This window comes from Sciurus vulgaris (genome assembly GCF_902686455.1).
Source record: "Sciurus vulgaris genome assembly, chromosome: 3".
NCBI lineage: Eukaryota > Metazoa > Chordata > Mammalia > Rodentia > Sciuridae > Sciurus > Sciurus vulgaris.
The window spans coordinates 173,967,688-173,987,145 of NC_136463.1; the positions used below are offsets into that span (position 1 = coordinate 173,967,688).

Genomic DNA, 19,458 nt, shown 5'->3' on the forward strand with positions numbered 1-19,458 from the left:
ATGGAGATGTGGTCTGAGCCAGAAGTGAAGTAAGTACGCTTCGTGAAGAGAGAGAAATTAACCGCGGCCCTTCGCATGGTCAACAGCCTTTAATCTATTCCATCTACTATAATATCTACTAATATCCAAAGAATTCTAAATGCAGTTGAAACCAAAATGCATGGCATTTGATCATGAAGGTCCTCCATAGGCACATTTCAATAAAGGGGATGGTGGGGGTGCTGGGGATGTGGCTCAGGGGTTAAGCGCCCTGGGTTCAATCCCCAGTACAAAAAAAAAAAAAAAAACAAAGACAACTGGATATCTGTATCTAAATCACCCTCTATACTTTACAAGGCCAAAATAATCTTCATTCTCAAGTTCTCATTCCTTTTCAACTAAAACTCCCTCAACCCAGTAATGTGTCTTCTCTTGCCTTTTCGGTGAGATTCTCGGCATACTGGCAGCTTTGGTGACCACTGAGGAATAAACTGTGATTACAGAATTCAATCTGTGTTAAAAGTCAGAATAATGGATTGTGCAAAGTATAATTGCTTTGCTGCTTGTCTGAGCAGAAAGATCAGCGATTCCCATGTAGGTTCTTTGCCCTCTGCAGTTTTTTCTTACTATGCAGGGTGTAGTTTAGTTATTCTTGACAATGAAAAAACGAACAAAAGTATCATCAACTGAAACCAACCACTGACTCACACAGCAGCCTGATATGGCAGCTCCAGTGCTCCTCTGCTGACTTCCCAGTTACAAAGCTGAAAAATTTACCCCAGGCAGAATCTGCATTCAACCTCTAGTTCCAAAAACACATGCCACTCTGCCCAACCACAGGGATAAATCAGCTTACTCCCTTGAGTCATGGCTATTTTTTTAAATGTTGCAGCAACTTCAGATTTCGAGACTCAATAAATGCAATAATTGGCTTACCCTCAAAGAACCTGAATGTATCTGGTTTAGAGTAGAAATCTTAATGAGTGTGAAGTATGCCTGACTCAGTCTCTAAACTGGCAGACTGACAGTCTCACTCAACATGGATGGTCAGTCAAAAAACTCCACATTAGAATAAAAAATGTCCAGTTAGGTCAAACATGAAAATAGGAGCTAGCAACCTTTCCTACAGAAATGCAGGTCAAACAGAAATGGTGTGAATCATTCTGAAATCCGGTAGATTCCATTTTCATTCCATTCTGAAAGATATGCTTGCCAACCTGATACTGACATGAGGTAGGATTGTTGGTTTTTCTTGATATTATGAAAAGAGTCAGTGACTGTTATCACTCCCTTCTCTGCATTCCCAGGGTACTTTGGACATTCTCTGATTACAATCTGGAAGAATCTGCTCACAAATCTGCCTCCCTCAACACTGGAAATTTTCTCTTATACTCTAAAGCAATCCCTACAATGAAAAGGAACTCAAAATACTCTCTACTAATGTGCCAAATGAGATTGTCTGGCTCATAATTGCCAAACATTTCCAACCCTTTTGAACCTGCTGTAGTTTAAGGACTACTTCCATTATCAGGCATTTGGGGACATATTCATGTTAATTGGAAAACTGCTCTATCATTTAACTTTTGATTAATTAGATTCTTTGCTTCAAAAAATTTAATTATTTAGGAAGAGATGGCTAAGGTAAACCCAACAGAGAAGTGGTTACTGGTAAAAACGCACGTGTGAATTCATTGAAAAGAAGTAGGTAACGAATTACTCCAAAAATAACTTTCCAAACGTTAACATTACTTAATCCTTATTAACCAATTTAATAAAATAAGTTTTATCATTATTCCCATTGTACAGATGGAGAAACTGGGCCATAGGAGATTAAGTAAACTGCCTAAAGGGAAGCAGCTGGTAAATGAGGAGCCATGACTGAAGCACCAAGCACTGTGGCTGGTGTCTGCAGAACCATGGTGCTGTGCTGCCTCTCCTACGGAGACTTCCATGCACACCAGATGACAAACAGGGAACCCACATGCACATATTTAGAATACTCCATCAGAAAGGCTGCCTTTGTTATGAAATAAAATCCAGGCCCACCTAAACAGAAAACATACTCCAAATAAATTAAAGCAAGCCTATGTTTTCAAGATGGCAGATTTGCTGAGCATATTTACCTCCCTTCATTTTTCAAATCCTATTGATATGATAGAAAATATTAAAGAAAAAGAATAAACCAGTGTGAGACAACGGGCAAAAGTAGAATCAGATAGAAATGAAATCAACAGGGAAAACAGAACAGAATAATTTCAACTAAAAAAGATACAAAAGAGACAAGATTTTTTTGTCCATCATGGAATGGAATACAACAGAATAAAGAGCATATGAACTGGGTACGGGGGTAATCATGGAGGTGATTTGTTCAAAAATGGGAGACAGCTCTAGCACTTGAGACCAATCTCTCTACAGGGGAGTTTCTCAAAACTTGGGCACTAAAGCCAGAAAGAGAATCACAGCGGTTCACACCTGCGCCTTCCCAACACAAAGATTAAAAGAAAAATAGCTCAGACATTTCTACACAGGATTGCAACACAGTAAAACTTAAACTCAAACTTGCTCTGCAGCAATTGTGGGACCCTAGTTTGCTCCTTACACTCATCTTCCACTGAGATACCTGCTTGTGAGCACGCCCAGCCCTGCAGAGCCCCGAGAGAGCCCTGATAATTAGGAAATGACCGTTACCGAAAGAGTATTACAAAACTTATAAGGAAATCTAGTGTAATTAACCTAATTATACATTTATAAATAGATCACCAAGGAACAAGACAATATAAAACTCAAAGAACCAAGGTGGAAAATAAAATCAAAGTAAGCAAATAAACGTGACACTGCAATTTTATTAACAAATTCCCTAGAACTACCTGCACCAATGGAGGGTTTAAGTCATAAAAACACTAAAAACTATTTGCAGCTGGCACTAACAATGTTTTCCAAAATCTATTATAGATTTATAACCCAGAGAAAACTCTACATAAACTGATATTAAAATGAACATTTATTCTCTAATGATATGCACACCAAGCACTAAATTCTGGCCCCATCCCCAAGTCCAATATTTTATGAAGCCCTGGGCAAATTACCAGTTTTCTTGTCTGAATTTTCCAATTTGTTAAATGGGACCATGTAAGAAAAAAGACAGAATTGAATCTTGGATGAAAAGTTTGCTATGGAGAGTCTCCATGTGAAAATCAAGGTGCTCATACCTCCAGAAAATCAGTTTCCAACATGAACTGATTTAGCCAACTGTTTTTGACTATTTTTGATAGTTAAGAATGATATCTACTAGAATCTTAAGAAATTGAGGAAAAGGTCTCTGCTTCTACCAACCAATTCAAAATAAAACACTCTGAATCTTGCAGAGTTTGAAGTAAGAACCACTGAATAAATACTGTTAGCATTAAAATCAGGGAACCAAGGAATGCTGCTAGCAGTGAGTCAGTTGAGACACTATCACCAAGGGACCGCTGCATAGAGCTCTAGTCAGACTTGCACTAGACACCAGAGATACAAACTTTGAGACAGACTTGACACTCAGGTTCAGATACTTACTGAATTTAGGATATATTTATTAAATAACCACTGCACCTCAAGTGATGGATCAAAAAACTGGCTATACCCAAAGTCTAAACCATAGTCAAAAAGGACATATATGATAAAACACATTAAAAAATCACTGGTACAACATGGTGCTGGGGATCTAAAATGACAAGATATCAAGTACATTAAAATTATATGTATACAAATCATGTGATATAAGGCAAAAAAATATTCCAAGTGCTTTCTTTCTCCTTTTTTATATCTATTTATTTATTGCAGAGCTGGGGATTAAACCCAGCGGGCCTCACACATGTAAGCACGTGTTCTACCACTGAGCTGCATTTCCAGCCCTTCATGGTACTTTTCAAGTTGAGGTTTTAATAGGATTCCTCATGAATATTACTAAATTTCTTTGTTAAAATGTGTTTTCCAGTCAAACAAATAAGAGACCTAGTAAGTAAATATTTGGACACTGATAGGATTTCAATTAAAAAATACATCTGTGGAGCAATGGGAAAAATTTAAACACCAGGAAATTTCATGATAAGGTGTGATAGTTTTGTCGAGTTATTAAAAAACAAACAAAAGTGATAGTGCTTATCTTTCAGAAATATGAGTTAAAGTGTTTGCCAATGAAATGATTTACATTAAAATAATATGGAAAGCCAGGTGCAATGGCACATCCCTGTAATTCCAGCAACTTGAGAGATTAGGCAAAAGGATCACAAATTCAAGGCCAGCCTCAGCAACTTAGCCAAGATCCTGTCTCCAAAAAAAAAAAAAAGTGAGGGGTAGTTAAGGTCTGTAGCTCAGTAGTAGAGTGCCTGCCTAGCAAGCACAAGATTCTGGGTTCTAGTCCCCCAGGAAAAAAAAAAAAAATACATATATATATATATATATATATATGTATATAGTATATATGACATATAGTATATATATATAAAAAACATATATATATACCCACATACATATATGTGACAAGGATATAGATGAAAGATATGTTGATAACTGTTGCAAGGTAGATGATAGATTCACAGGGATAATTATATTAGTTTCTCTTATATAGAATTAAAATTTTCATAATAAAAGATGTTTTAAAAGTATGCAAGTCAAAAGTGACTCATTCTTACCTTTGGTAGAATCTTTTATTACAATGTCAGAGATTTCAAACAGTTTCAGAGGAAGAGGCATCTTCCGATTTGCTGCTATGGTCTTTAAGAGGCCAGGAAGAAGGGTAGTGCGTGCCACCTACAGGAGAAGACATGAAATTGCACTAACCAAATAGGACCCAAAGCCCACCTTGTAAAGGACAAATCAGACTCCACGGCTTCTGAGGACCATACTTCTGAAAAATGCAATGCCTAATATTTAAGTTAATTTTAAATTTTAAATTCCAGGTCACTAAAAGAACTGAAAATATTCTCAATTCCAAATTTACAAAATAAAAAATAAATTGATTAAAAAAATAAGTGACGAATCTAAACTACAATTGCTCTTACCTAAGCAATGGTTATTCTATTCCATTATCATTTTTAAAATGGAAGTCGGCTTTCAAGATTTTAAATATGTAAATTTTCATATCCTGCCTCATTTCAGAAGTAAATGAAGTAGATGACAAGAAATATCAATAATCCAATTAATTAAATATAAATTAATCAGATTTTTAAAAAACCAGGACCAGGGAAAATGTAAATGCAATTAAATATGAGAACAAGAAGGAAAATATAATATAAATATGTAGCCATTAAAAAATTATATAGCTGCCATGAGCAGTCAGTGACTGCAATTCTGTTTTTATTTACTAAAGCAATTAAGAAAATATGTGCAATCATTTCATTCTTACTCGTCAAAGAAATGCACATCCCAGTTCTTTAAAAAAAGTAAGACTTTATTCCTTTTGTCTATAAGGTAGATTTCTCACTTTTTTTCCAACATATGTTAATATGTGGGTTTTATGAGCAGTGGTATGACATTATTGCTACACTCTATAGCAGACTCTAAGCACCATTAGGTCCCCTACCTTTTTATTATTGCATTATATTATACATTAGCAGTAGGATTTGTTGTTACATATTCCTACTAAGCACCACTGTTTTGGGAGGGGGTGCAGAATACTTGGGATTGAACCTGGGGCACTTTACCATGAAGCCACATCCCCATCCCTTTTAATCTTTTACTTTGAGACAGGGTCTCACTAAGTTGCTTAGGGTCTCACTAAGTTACTAGGCTGACCTTGAAGTTGCAATGCCTCCGGCTTCCTGAGTCACTAGGATTAGAGGCATGTGCCACCATATGTGGCTAGCACCACTGTTTTTGCCCCAAACTATGACATGAGCTTCTTAGGCTGTTCCTGCCCATCTTACGGTCCATTCTCTACAGTCCTTCAGTACTTAATTCAGATGATGTAACTCTTCTGCTCAAAAATTGCCAACAGATTTCCATTAAATTTTGGGAAAAAAAATGTGTCCTACATGGGGCTCTATAGGATCTGACCCTGGCTCCCTCTCAACTCCTGCTGTTCTTCCTAGCTTACTGCACTCCAGCCACACTGGACACTGTACTGGTCAGCAAGCAGGTCTCCATTGTGGGGCTTCTGCCCTTGCTCTTTCCTGTTTCATATGATCTTCCTCCAGATTGACAAAGGGCCATCTCACTTCCTTCACATCTCTGCTCAAATTTTCACTCCTACAGAGGTTTGCTTGGATACCCCAGCTAAAACTGCAGCCCCTGCTAGATCCTACACAAGTTAACAGAAAGTCCTAAATGGACTTGCTGGATCCTGTGTCGAAGGGAGAAAAAGAACAACTTCCTTAGCATTCTACCAGCAATCTGCTATTAGCCTCTAGCTTGGTGCTTTTATAAGTACTGTTCACCTTAGCAATGAGGAAAAAGTGCCCAAACCATTCACAGAAATAAAACTATAGTATACACCTTTATTCTAAGTTTCGTTTTCCATAGTTTCAGTTAACTGTGGTCAACTATGGTTTGAAAATATTACACAAGTTTTAAACTGAGTGCCACCCTGAGTAGCATAACAAGGGCTCCCAATCAGCTCCCTGTCCAGTGTATCCACTCTATGCGGCACCTGCCTAACGGGCACTGGGAAGATACCTGAGTTATCAGATCACCTACAGCAGTATGCAGTGCTGTTAAGTAACCTTTGTTTTACTTAATAATGGCCCCAAAGTGCAAGAGCAGTGATGCTGGCAATTCAGATACGTAAAAGAACAGCTGTAAAGTATTTCCTTTAAATGAAAAGGTGACAGTTTTAACTTAAGAAAAAAGAAGAAAAAAAAAAAAAATACAGTATGGCAAGATGCCTAAGATCTACAGTAAAATTAGGTATTTGGGGAGAAACAGTATACATTCACACATAACCTTTACTTAGTACACTGTTAAATTGCTCCATTTTATTATTAGCTTTTGTTAATCTCTTACAGTATCTTATTCATAAATTGAACTTTACCATAGATACACCTGTGTATAGGAAAAAACAGTACACATAAGGTTTGATTTCAGGGAACACATTTCCCTTGGGTAGGGAGAACTACAATGTAACATAAGAGGAAGTTTAACCTACTAGACTATAAACAAACTTTTTTTTGTTTTTTCTTTTCTTTTTGTGGCACTGGGGATCAGAACACACATGCTAGGAAAGCACCATATCACTGAACTACATCCCTGGTCCTTTTTATTTTTCATTTTATTTTGAGACAGGGTTTAAGTTGCCTAGAACCTATGATCCTCCTATCTCAACCTCCCAAACAGCTGGGATTACAGATGTGTACCACCATGCCCAACTAAACCAATGATTTTTGAAACAGCTTTTCTTAATTTTTTTTTTTTTAGTTTACTTTATAGTAAGCCTAATTGCTTAAATACAGCAATACAAAATAATTAAGACTGAATCTAATCAAGCTTCTAGAGCTAACTACCAGTTTATTAGAAATACAGGAACCACTGGAATATATTCATCAAAATCCTAAATGTGGGAATTCTACAAGCCAAATGACCCAGTTTCTTCAACAAATTGAAAGGGTGGGGTTTGGGAGGGAAAGAGTGAGAGACAATGAGAGAGAAAAAAAAGAGTGGATGGGCAATCTGCAGATTAAACTTGAGAAGCATATCAATCTATTTTGATGCATTAACCTCATTTGAATTCCAATTCAAACTGTTTAAAAAAATGAGATTGGGAAAATTTTAAAAAGGAATGGACATTTGAGGATATTAATAAATTTGGGAGGAGGAGAGATAATATTCTCCAATTTTGTTTACAATGATTAGAATGAAATTTTATATATTTTACCTAAATATTTTTCTTGTCTTATCCAGTCTCTAAAAATATGTATTATGAGAAATGAGCCCAAAGTTTAGAATAAAATGCAGGGAAAGAACTTAGTTATAGGTCCATGAGCAATTTTATATTTAATTTAACCATAAATAAACAGAAACCTGTGAGTCATACTAGTAGTGGTAGAATATATCTGTTGGCAAAGCAGAGGTAAAATATAGAATCTGTCAAGTCTAAAAGACAATCTCTCATCTCTAATGTATTTTATGTAGAAATGTTGCCTCTTAAATAAGTTAAGCCATAGCTATTTATAGTGACACTTAGTACATTGCTGATTTGTTCCCTCCACTTACATAAAATAGATAAGCCAGGATATAAACCCTGAAGACCATAGTAGCAGTTATCACATCTCAAGAAATCTATCATGCCTGACAAATGAAATGGGGGGTGGGGGTGGGTTTTTACATTTGAAACAAGCAAGTAATAATAAAAATGTATTAAGATTTACTGAAAAATTATTCTATGCAAATATTGGTCTAATATGTAGTTGTATATTAAAAAATGTGGAATTTTTAAACTAATCCAAACCCCTACTTTTACATAAATGAAAACCAAGGTCTGGGCTGGAGTTGTGGCTCAGTGGTAGAGTGCTTCTCTAGCATGTGCGGGGCACTGGGTTTGATCCTCAACACCACGCAAAAAAAATAAATAAAAGGTATTGTGTTCATCTACAGCTAAAAATATTAAAGAAAGAAAGAAAGAAAACCAAGGTCCAAAGAAACTAAAATCAAAGAGTTTGGATATTATTTATAATAGCATTAACTTGATAATAGCAGATTCTTCTAGTTCTCACATTCTTCTTGATTCTAGAAGTCAATTTTCTCTAAAGCCTGAGTTAAAAAAACAGAAGAAAATCAAGTGAGAGTATATTAATATGAAAGAGATGGGGCTATTTAAAGTTAATAAGTTTGAATAAATTTGGGAACTGGAAGCTCTATGATAGAGCACTTGTTTAGTATGTGTAAAGGCCTGGGTTTGATCCTACCACACACACACACATAAACTAAGAATTTTCATCAGCAAACCACATAAGAATCAACTGTAAACTTATCTAAGAAGAAACTATTAAAAAATTCTGGTTTCACTACCTGAGGTATAATAACCGAAGAATTTTCTTAAATCATACACTCATTCTGTTTTTAGATGAATTCTTATATACTTAAAATTCTTACCTGAAATTCAGCTGTTTTAGGGTTACTTATGTGGACTGCCTTTGTTGTAGAGATATCCAAACCAAGTTTATCAGCAATATCTTCTTGGGAGCACTAAGAAGTACACACAAAATAAATTAATATGGAAAATGATTAAATGCTATCAGTGAACTTGCAATGGTCTCAGCAATTTATATTCTCTATATAAGTCAGTAAGTTTTAATAATTAACTTATAAATTTCAGGTACAAAGAAGATATAATTTAACATTAATAATTCTCTTATGATGAGTTCTGGCCATGATAAGCAGCTAAAGTAAAATTTTCAAGTGCAGATGGTAGTATAACCCATACCCAGGTCCTTCCTAAGCGAGTCTCCCATTTATCTTTCTAATCACCTGATCTTCGTCCATACCCTGAGCCTTACACTTTCCCCTGCCTTTACTTGAAATGCCTCCCATCCCCACTTGTAGCCATTCCCTGAAGCTCTATTTAAATGACTGCTTTTCCCCTTCTTCCATAAAAATGTTCCTAATGATTTCAGAAATTCTCTCTGTCTCCTGGGAACTCCCCATGACTTTGTTTGACTAGCAATGTAATCCTTGCTGAATCCGCTCTGTGTGGCAGAATGGTAGAACTGAGAGAATTCAAGAGGCCTGAATTCTGCCCAAAGTTTTTTCTAATTACCATTTAATTTCCCTGTACCTGCCTGATGAAGCTCATGGTAGCAAACTGCTAAGTACCCTCCCATCAAAAAAAGAAAATGCTTGTCCACCTCAGAAACCAGGACAGTATGCAAAAGTTATGAAAATAAAACTCAGACTTTTTAGATACATCAAGTTCAATAATAAATGAGATAAGGAAATGATGCATTCACACTGCCTGGCAGAGAGTAAATGATTGCTCATTGTACTGCTTCACAAAATAGTTTTCAAGGAATAATTGACCTGTATATCACTCAAAAAGAGAGAAAAAAAAAAAAAAAAAAAAAACAAAAACGGTGTAGAAAAACTGACATGGTAAAAAGAATTCAATTTTCTGCTAAAGCCAGCTCTGGGGATTCCTGTCGTGCTCTCTTGGGAAAGATCCTGAAGTCATGTCCAAATATAGCAAAAGAGAACTCCCTGACTTGCTTTGGCTAGAGGTGGAAAATGATAAAGAGATATTTAGTTTTAAAACAAGCTAACTTAAAAAGAATAATACAACTATTATGCAGATATAGCAAAATCATAATGATGGGGTATGAACTGCTGGTACTTGGGAAGTCAATGAATAGGTAAAAGAACCACCATTACTCTTGTGTTAAAGTGTATATAACATTACAGGCCACTTAACTCAGTAATGCTTATGTTTCCTTATAAAATGTGTAACTTTTCAAATACTGAATTTCAATGGTGAAAGGAAAACTGTTATTTGAAATTGGAAACACTCTAGCACCTTTCTCTTCCTCCTGTGATAAGCAACAAATGTGCTAAAAAGTGACTGTGGACAGCCAAACAGGCTGTTTCTAACATCTCTAATTCAGTCGCTAGCCTTGGATGAAAAAACAGGACTGGGCTGGAATCTGGTCCACAGCCAAATGACAACAGGGAGTGACTCAAATTAACTGCTGTGGAAGAAAGAAATGGAATTTTGTACATAAGACCCTCAGCACAGGGTGAATGCCCCTACAGTCGCTTGCCCTTGTTTGCTTATGTGTTCTTCCAAAGATACACCAAGTTACATAGTTACATCAGAATACACCACTAACACAGAAGGGCAGGGAAAACAAATGCCAGAATTTTAACAGCAATTAGATCTGGGGAGGAAAACAGGATTAGAAGTAGGGCGGGGAATTGTCATGGTTTACTCTATGGGATCTGTAAAGCTCAAATTCATCAAGATGAGAAGGTCTTGATTCCTATGCCACTTATATATTAAAAAGAAAAGTGGGGCCAGGCACAGTGGTGCACACCTATAATCCCAGGAGCTTGGGAGACTGAGGCAAGAGGATAGCAAGTTCAAAGCCAGCAACTCAGTGAGACCCTGTCTCTAAACAAAATACAAAATAGGGCTGGGGATGTGACTCAGTAGTCAAGTGTCCCTGAGTTCAAACCCTGGTACCCACCCCCCAACAAAAAAATGTAGGGAAGTAGAAGTTCACTGGATTAAACAAAGGGGAATGAAAGGAAGGGGGCGGGGATGGGAATAGGAAAGAGAGTAGAATGAATCAGACATAACTTTCCTATGCTCCACGTCACGTACAACCACAAGAATGGAAAATTATACTTCATGTGTGTCTGACGAAATACATTCTACTGTCATGAGCAACTAAAAAGAATAAAAACTTTTTTTAAAAAAGTACATTTCTCAGTGTTATTTTTTATATTTCCCTTTATATAAATGTAGGTGCTCATGACTGGAAATGTGTGTGTGCTATATTTGAATGACATGGTGCTTGGATAAAAGTAGTACACACGGGAGACAATGGTAAGGCACCGCTCTAGGAATCCAAAGGCCAGGATTCTGGTCATGGTTCTGCTGTTGTGGAAAACGTGTTAGGTACTCATATTCTCTTTCAGTTTCAGACTTCGTCTCTGGCATAGTGCCTAGCACAGTAACACATGCTCACCAACTGCTGAAAGAGTGACTACTGATTCAGAAAAATCAAGGCCTAAACTAGAAAACCTAGACAGTCTCTGAAATACTCTAAAAGACTGAGAATTTCAGGGCTGGCACTGAATTGGGGTACAAGCAGTAACTCCTCCCTAAGGTTGTTAAACTGAAACTTGAATGCTCATAAACTCCACTACAGGCACCACAAAAATGCTCAGCAACAGGAAAAAAGTCTACAAATTGCATACATATTTTATTCTTTTAAATGGTCATTCTGGTGAGGGAGGGAGATTTCCTTCTGATTTTGTAATAAAACTCCATTTCCTGATTTAGGCCTTTTATGTCAGCTTTTCAACTCAAAGCAAATGTTTGTGAACATGTTCAAAGACGAAGAAATAAGTTTAATGTGGAGCAGTCCACGAGACCTTAACCAGGGCGGCATCTAGAGGGCACAGCCGCGACCAAATCAAGACCAAATATTCCAACTTCATAAATATGGTTATGCAATTCATTAGGAATCCTCAACACTTACACGAAACTATAAAATATTTTGTCATCTGTCATTTAAGGCAATTTTTCTAGACCTTTATGTTTTTCCTGTGACTATATACAGAAACCTCTCAACATTTTTTAAACCAGAAATTGTACAATCTCTAGTAACAAAGCTATTCTATAATTGGGAAATTTTAGCAGTCTAGATTTTAAAAACTTGTATATATACAGAATCATAGAATAAATAATTCAAAGTAAACAATCAGCTGAGCAGAAACGGCATGTTTTAAGACATACCAGAGCAAAGGTAAGTGCTTCAGTGAATCCAGCTGCTGCCATGTCATGTCTGAGAAGTTCAGTGAGCTTGTTCAAAGGAAACTAGAAAAGAATTCCCTTTATTTCACCTCAATAATATCTGTTTCTTAAAAAATAATAGATTTATACTGAACATGTCATTAAAAGGATACAACCCCCACCCCCGACACACACACTAATACCCCACCATCCACATAGATTGCACCCTGTCCCCACCCCCACATCTCCCACACACAGCTTCTGCCTTCAGGCCCAAGTTGAGAAAATGAATCTCCCAGTCTGATTCAACAAGGGCTGCATACTCAAAACCTGTCTTTCTTCAAAGAACTAGTCATCACAGGTTTTCAACTTACTCTAATCATCTGGGCATCTGTTTTGTATCCTTTCATAGCAAATGCTTCTCATAGCAAAGCATGTCCAAATACTGCTTAATTCTTATGTTCTGTTTTTCTCAAAGCCTTCCTGGCATTCAATAATCAGTTTCTAACAATAAGGAGTGTTTATTTAAGGGTGCAATCTTACTTGATTAGCTATGGTGTATGTTTTCGGGAGAGTCATCTGAATGTTGTTATATCCATAGGCAATAGCTGCATCTTCTACAATATCACATGCGTGGATAATGTCAGCTCTGGTTGGAGGGATTTCAATCTCAATCTGATTCCCATCACCTATGACTTCTGACTTTAAATACATCCTGGTCAGGAGCTTGGCAAGATTTTCTGGAGTTTCTCTGAAAAGGGAATATATAAACCATAAACTTCACTGGATTATGTAAAACATGCTTACATTTTGATTTAAGATATGCTACTACCTGAAACTGTAACTTTCTTTTTGAGTCCCATTTGACAATAGACATCCTAATTGATGCTATATCATTATTTACCTCACTCTAAAGGCTATGAAACCCTTTTCTTTCAGGAAAAACTAAATAGCCTTGTAAGTACTGTGTACATGTTACACATGAAGTAATAGATGAATAAATAATGACTTGATAAATCAATTCCAAGGGCCTAATTCCAAATCTCTCCAACAATAAATAAATGAAGTTTTCAAAACATACCTGATTCCAACTTTCTTGTTAATAAGATCAGCTCTAACTATCTCCTTTCGGTAAGCCAGTTCCTTAAAGAGAAGAGTTTGAAAGCTTAAATCATTCCCCATCAAATACAGTTTTAGACTCTTTCTAGTTCAATATTGTTATTGCAACTTTATTACCCTGCCAAGAAAGTATCTCTAGAATCACATATTGAAAATAAACTTGATGTTTTAAAATTACAGAACAAATTTGCAAATTACATTCTTATATGAGCATTGTACTTGCTAGACGATTTGTACTACTTGTGCCAAACATTTTTCTCATTCCACATTCCCTACAGTAAAACACTGCTGCATTACATCATTTCCAAGATGTTTATAAATCTTGCTAAAGATTTTCAGTCTCATCTCATGCAAGCAGGTGTGTGACCAAGAAAGAATAATTCAAATGTCACAATGTACCATCCTGAGTCTAGGAATATTAAGACAGGAGCTGAAGAAATAGCTCGTGTTGGAGAGTGCTCGCCTAGCATGAGTAAGGACCCGGGTTCAAATCCCCGGCCCCTCAGAGGGGAGGAAAAAAAAAAGAATATTAAGACATTTCTCTCTTACTATTTCCCAGGTGGGGAAATGCAATGATCACCCAAGTCCTGGCTATCAATCTGCTCCAGGAGACAGCGGGGGTGGGAACATCTCAAAAACTGATACTACTATTCTTCAAATGGAACATAACTTACCATCTAGGCTTTTCCACACTTTGTAAACACGAATATTTCTTATTATCAAATTATTCTCAAAAATACACATGTCACTAGCAAAAAGGCTATACATTTAAAAGCCTGTATTGATTCAAGCAAAGGCCACACACCAGAGTCTTGCTGCTCAAAATGCAGTCTTCAGAGTGAAAGAATCAGCATCATCTGAGTGCTTGTGAGAAAGGCAGACTAACGATCTTCAGCAGCGACAGGGACACTGTTCAGCCCACACTGCAGGCTATCAAGATCCCCTGGTGAACTGAGTGCACAGTATAATCTGGGTGGCACAGACTGGTCTAGATGCTCAGATGACAACAGTAGTAACGAACCTTTACTGAATAGTTACCGTGAGCTTAAGAGTACAAGACATACTTTAAAAGTATGTCTTTAAAAGTATGGGGGACTAATCTCACTTAGTCCCCCAATGTAAGTATCCTTATTTTATAGATAAGGAATGAGTTTGGGATGAAAAACCACTACTAGGTCACAATAACAGTAAGCAGCTGAGTCTAATGCTTAGAAAAATTCCTATCAGGTTATAAACATTTGGTATATATTTAGTGAATAAATATATGCATAAGTAACTAACAAACTAATGACTTGATAAACAAATTGAGAAAACCTAATTCCTAAGCTCACACCATTAACCATTAAGCTCTGAGTCTCTACCACTTATTTCTTATTCCAAAACTATTTTCTTTTCCAAAAATAGAAAAGAAAGTTCAAAGTATTTGTGAAATTTTGCTATTTCATGTGAAGAAGAGGTAGTAACTCCCCAGAGGATCCTTCCCCTCTGAAAAGACAATCTAAGAGTTATTCTAATGTAAGTTTAGGAGAAAATAAATTAACAAATGTCAAACAACAGTGTACTACTCCTTTTCAGAAAGATCTCAAATTTATGAAAGCTCCCTTAACACAAATAAATGATTTAAGGAATCGTCTACATGAGAAAAATGAACCAAATACTAAAACACATTTCTTTTAGCATGATATTCTCCAATTTCATCCATTTGCCTGCAAATGCCATAATTTTATTATTCTTTATGGCTGAATAATATTCCATTGTGTACATATACCACAGTTTCTTTATCCATTCATCAACTGAAGGGCATCTAGGTTGGTTCCACAATCTGGCTATTGTGAATTGAGCAGCTATGAACACTGATGTGGCTGCATCACTATAGTATGCTGATTCTCAAAAAACCAAAGGACGAATGATCTCGCTGATAAGCAGATGATGACACATAATGGGGGATGGGAGGGAGGCAAGAATGGAGGAAGGAGAGACTGTATAGAGGGAAAAGAGTGGTGGGAGGGGTGGGGGGAAGGAAAAAATAACAGAATGAATCAAACACCATTACCCTATGTAAATGTATGATTACACAAATGGTATGCCTCTACTTCATGTATAAACAGAAACAAGATGTATCTCATTTGTTTACAATAAAAAATTTTTTTAAATAAATTAAAAAAAATCTCTCCTCTTTCACAAAAGTATATACTCAATTTTATTAATACTTCACAATTTCTCATATTAAAAAGAAACTTTCCTCAAATGAGACATTTTAAAAAACAATCTAAAAAGCTATATGTAGTTAAATGATCACAAATTCTTCATCTCTTTGCATCCAGGTTTTGCAATGTGACACTACAGATCTTATAGTCAGGAGATGGCATCTATTTCTCCACCACTTAAACCTAACCACATGACTGGTGGTGGACAACAGGACACCATGCTTGAAAGCAGAATGGGCTTGCTCTCTTGCTGCTGGGAACCCAGCAACCAGCATCATTTAAAGAAGCCCAAGTGTGGGCAGGGGGTGTACCGTAGCTCATGGTGGAGTGCTTGCCAGCACGCACAAGGGCCTGGGCTCCAGCAGCAGCAGCAGCAGCAGCAGCACATGTGCAAGCACACACACACGCGCACACACACACACACACATACACACACACAAAACCAAGCTAGCAAGCTGGATGATGGTGAGGGAGAGTTGACACCCTGACTCCATGACAAGAAAGAAACATATGAGTGATGCCATTTCAGATCATCCTGCTGTTATTTAACCAGCCGAGAGGCTATCTGTATGAGCAAGTTCAACAGAGATTAGCTAAGCTGGCCAGACAAAAAGAACCATTTGACCAAGAGAATCATGAAATAAGTAAATGGCTGTTACTTTAAGCAAGTAAGTCTTGGGGTAGTTTGTTATACAACAAAAGCTAACTGAAAATAACAACTAAATTCCAAATCAACTAAAAAATATTTTTAAATGGTATTGACCAAGTAATTTCAGTTATGCCTTCTATGATTATATAGTTATTTTGACATACAATAAATTCTCTAGAATAAAATATGTTGTTAAATATTAAAGTTTTCAAAAGAGGGAGTTTTGATCATGGCAGGTTTAATCCACTTAGAAAGCAAGTACTATTTAGGCTCTGATTCGCTTCATAAATGACAAAGGAACTGAAAAATCCAAAGGGAATAAAGCTCATCAAAGAATGGTCTGAGTCAGAACCACAACTAATTGACAATGATACTGCCGTGTTTTAGAATGGTGTCTTTATATGTAGCCATCTTGGGGGGAAGTAAGTTCAGTTAATTAAGAATACTACTAGTTTAGGTGCTGAGGGTGTAGCTCAGTGGAAGAGCATTTGCCTGACATGCATAAGACCCTGGGATCAATCCCCAGAATCACGAGAAAAAAGAATAAAAATAATACTAAATTTTTTACCAAGACTCTCTATCCTGATAATAACTGTACTTGCTACTGAATTAATCTTATTAATACATCTGGAATTATTTATTAGTTACAGAGATGGCCTTTAGCAACTGTTAATTCAAGTGTGAACAGACTATTTAGATTTGTAGGACTGAATAATCGTAAAGGGGGTGAGACTATAAATTACCCAGTTAGTTAATAAGAGAATAAATCATAAGAATTATGGCCTTATAATGTTATTACATAACCCATCATGTTGGCATCTGATGTCAGTCTGTCTGAACTTAAATCCTAGCTCCACCACTGTATTAACAAACAGGCAACCTACTTAATATCTCAGGACCTTCTTCTAGAAAAGGCATAAATAATAGCACCCATCCTCACAGGGCTATTGTGAATAGGTGGCATGAGGAAAGGTGGGTGGGTGGATGGATGGCTAAATCAGCAGGACACAAGCACTTGTAAGCCATTATTTAGTAGTATTGGGTTCACCATCATTTCTTAAATACTTACTGGAAAGGTATTTGATTTTCCATTAGGAAAAACTACCTCAGCTGCTTCAACCCTAAAAAACAAATGTCAGAAATAAAATGCTTAAGAAGAAAAAAATGGATCATAAATTCCAGTTCTGTGCATGGTTAATAAATCTTTAATTTGAGCTACAACTCCAACCTCAATGCACTCAATCTATCATACTCTAACACTGTTGTGCAAACTAATCCTCCTATGTAAATTATTCTATCACTTTATTTCCTAAAGCTCCCATGTCCCTGCAGGTACTGTCCACTTGAAAGTTGATTTCCCAGTAGTACAAAGCATGCCTCATGTATGGACTCTCTGCCAATGTGGTATCCTAGGCTTCTTCAAGGTAGTGTGTTACATGACAAAAGTTAACTGCTATGACCACTGAAATACAAAAAATGCAAAAAACTGTTTTAAAAAAAACAAAACAACTAATATAGCCCATACAATTTCAGTCATGCATTTTACAATTATACATTTACTGTGAATTATAATTTATACAGTACACAGTAAGGACCATATAGGCTTTTTTAATTTTTTAATTAAAAACATGCTTTGAGCCAGGTACATGCCTTTAATTCCAGTGACTCGGGAAGTTCAAGCAGGTTCCAAGTACCAGACCCACCGTAGCAACTTAGGGAGGCCCTAAGCAACCTAGCAAGACCCTATCTCAAAATTTAAAAAAATAAATAAAAAGGGCTAGGGATGTAGCTCAGTGATAAAGCACACCTTGGTTCAAAAGTCCCTGTCCAAAAACAGTAACACACACACACACGCACACATACACATACACACACACACACTTTGGAAAATGAAATATTACTGACAAATATATACCATACATATTTTGCTCTCATGTTTCTCTACCTTTGCTTAGTTGTGCCTGTTGCTGTTCCTCATTCACATTCTCAGATCCAATAATCCCTAAATACAGTCTAAATTTCACTGCCTCCAAAAGGCCTTCCCAGATAGCTTCAGCTGACAGGAACTCGCCCTTACAAATACCAGAACATTGCCAAAACTTCTAAAGTATTTCTCACTTTTTGCTTTCTACATTACTTAGCCATATGTTTTACTCTTCTAACATATTCTACATTCTAGTTATAGGAATCACACTTTTTCATCATTATATTTAATACAAAGCCCAATGCCTCAGCTTCAGAACAGAAGCCATCAATAAAGATGTTGGATAAACTTACGTGAACTGATTTTCACAATATTCACTGAACATGGTGACAATAATATCAAGAACTATTTTTGCCTGCAAAAGAAAAAAAGTATTATGGTAATCTATATATTCTCCACTCAGAGGGCAATGAATATTTAAAAACAATTTAGTCCCCAAACATAAAATGGGACCTTTACATTTATATTCTAAGAAAGAAAGTGGAATAAAAACTTATGAGTAGGCCTATTCTTATCTTCAGGTGCTCTGCATTTATGCAGTTCTTTGAGAGTTACAATCCATGACTGAGACAAATCGTTTAGTCCCCACCCCCAACCTTAGTTCACCACGTTTCAAGAGAGATAAATGGTCAATTACTGGATTAAATGTTTTCAATTTCATAAGTCTCTCAAACCAGACTGCCCGAATACTGGCTCAACCACGACTAACAGTGTGACTCTGGACAAGCTAGTTATCCTCACTGCAGTTCAGCTTTCTTACCTGTTAAGTGGACATAATAGAAACTCCTATCTCATTGTCACAATGAACATCAAATGCATTAATATATATATAAAATAGTGTCCAGTAGGTAATAAGGGTCATAAGCTTGGTAAATAATTTTTTAGTGAAAGTAAGTAGGAAAAAATATGCTAACCTTATTGGAATGTATTCATTGCTCTTATGTATACTTAACTCTCAGACAAGCTTCAGAAAAAATACCTAAGGTCTGTCAAATAAACAGTTAAATCTACATTACCTTGACAATTTTCTGAAGGCAAATGACAGGTAAATGTTACAAACAAGAATACCTTAACATGTCCCCAATTTTGTAAGACC

General features: G+C 36.4%; 1 protein-coding gene across 2 annotated transcripts in view; it reads right to left on the bottom strand.

The window, feature by feature from the left end:
* Positions 1 to 19,458, bottom strand: part of LOC306658319 (phenylalanine--tRNA ligase beta subunit) — a 64,711-nt gene that overhangs the window by 24,209 nt on the left and 21,044 nt on the right. For both annotated transcript variants that reach the window (XM_079135137.1, XM_079135138.1), the window contains 7 exons: positions 18,656 to 18,717; positions 17,448 to 17,499; positions 13,485 to 13,546; positions 12,947 to 13,154; positions 12,407 to 12,487; positions 9,046 to 9,138; positions 4,653 to 4,770 (listed from right to left, as the gene is read on the bottom strand). In XM_079135137.1, coding sequence (XP_078991263.1) covers positions 4,653 to 4,770; positions 9,046 to 9,138; positions 12,407 to 12,487; positions 12,947 to 13,154; positions 13,485 to 13,546; positions 17,448 to 17,499; positions 18,656 to 18,717 — 676 coding nt within the window. The remainder of the gene's footprint in view (positions 1 to 4,652; positions 4,771 to 9,045; positions 9,139 to 12,406; positions 12,488 to 12,946; positions 13,155 to 13,484; positions 13,547 to 17,447; positions 17,500 to 18,655; positions 18,718 to 19,458) is intronic.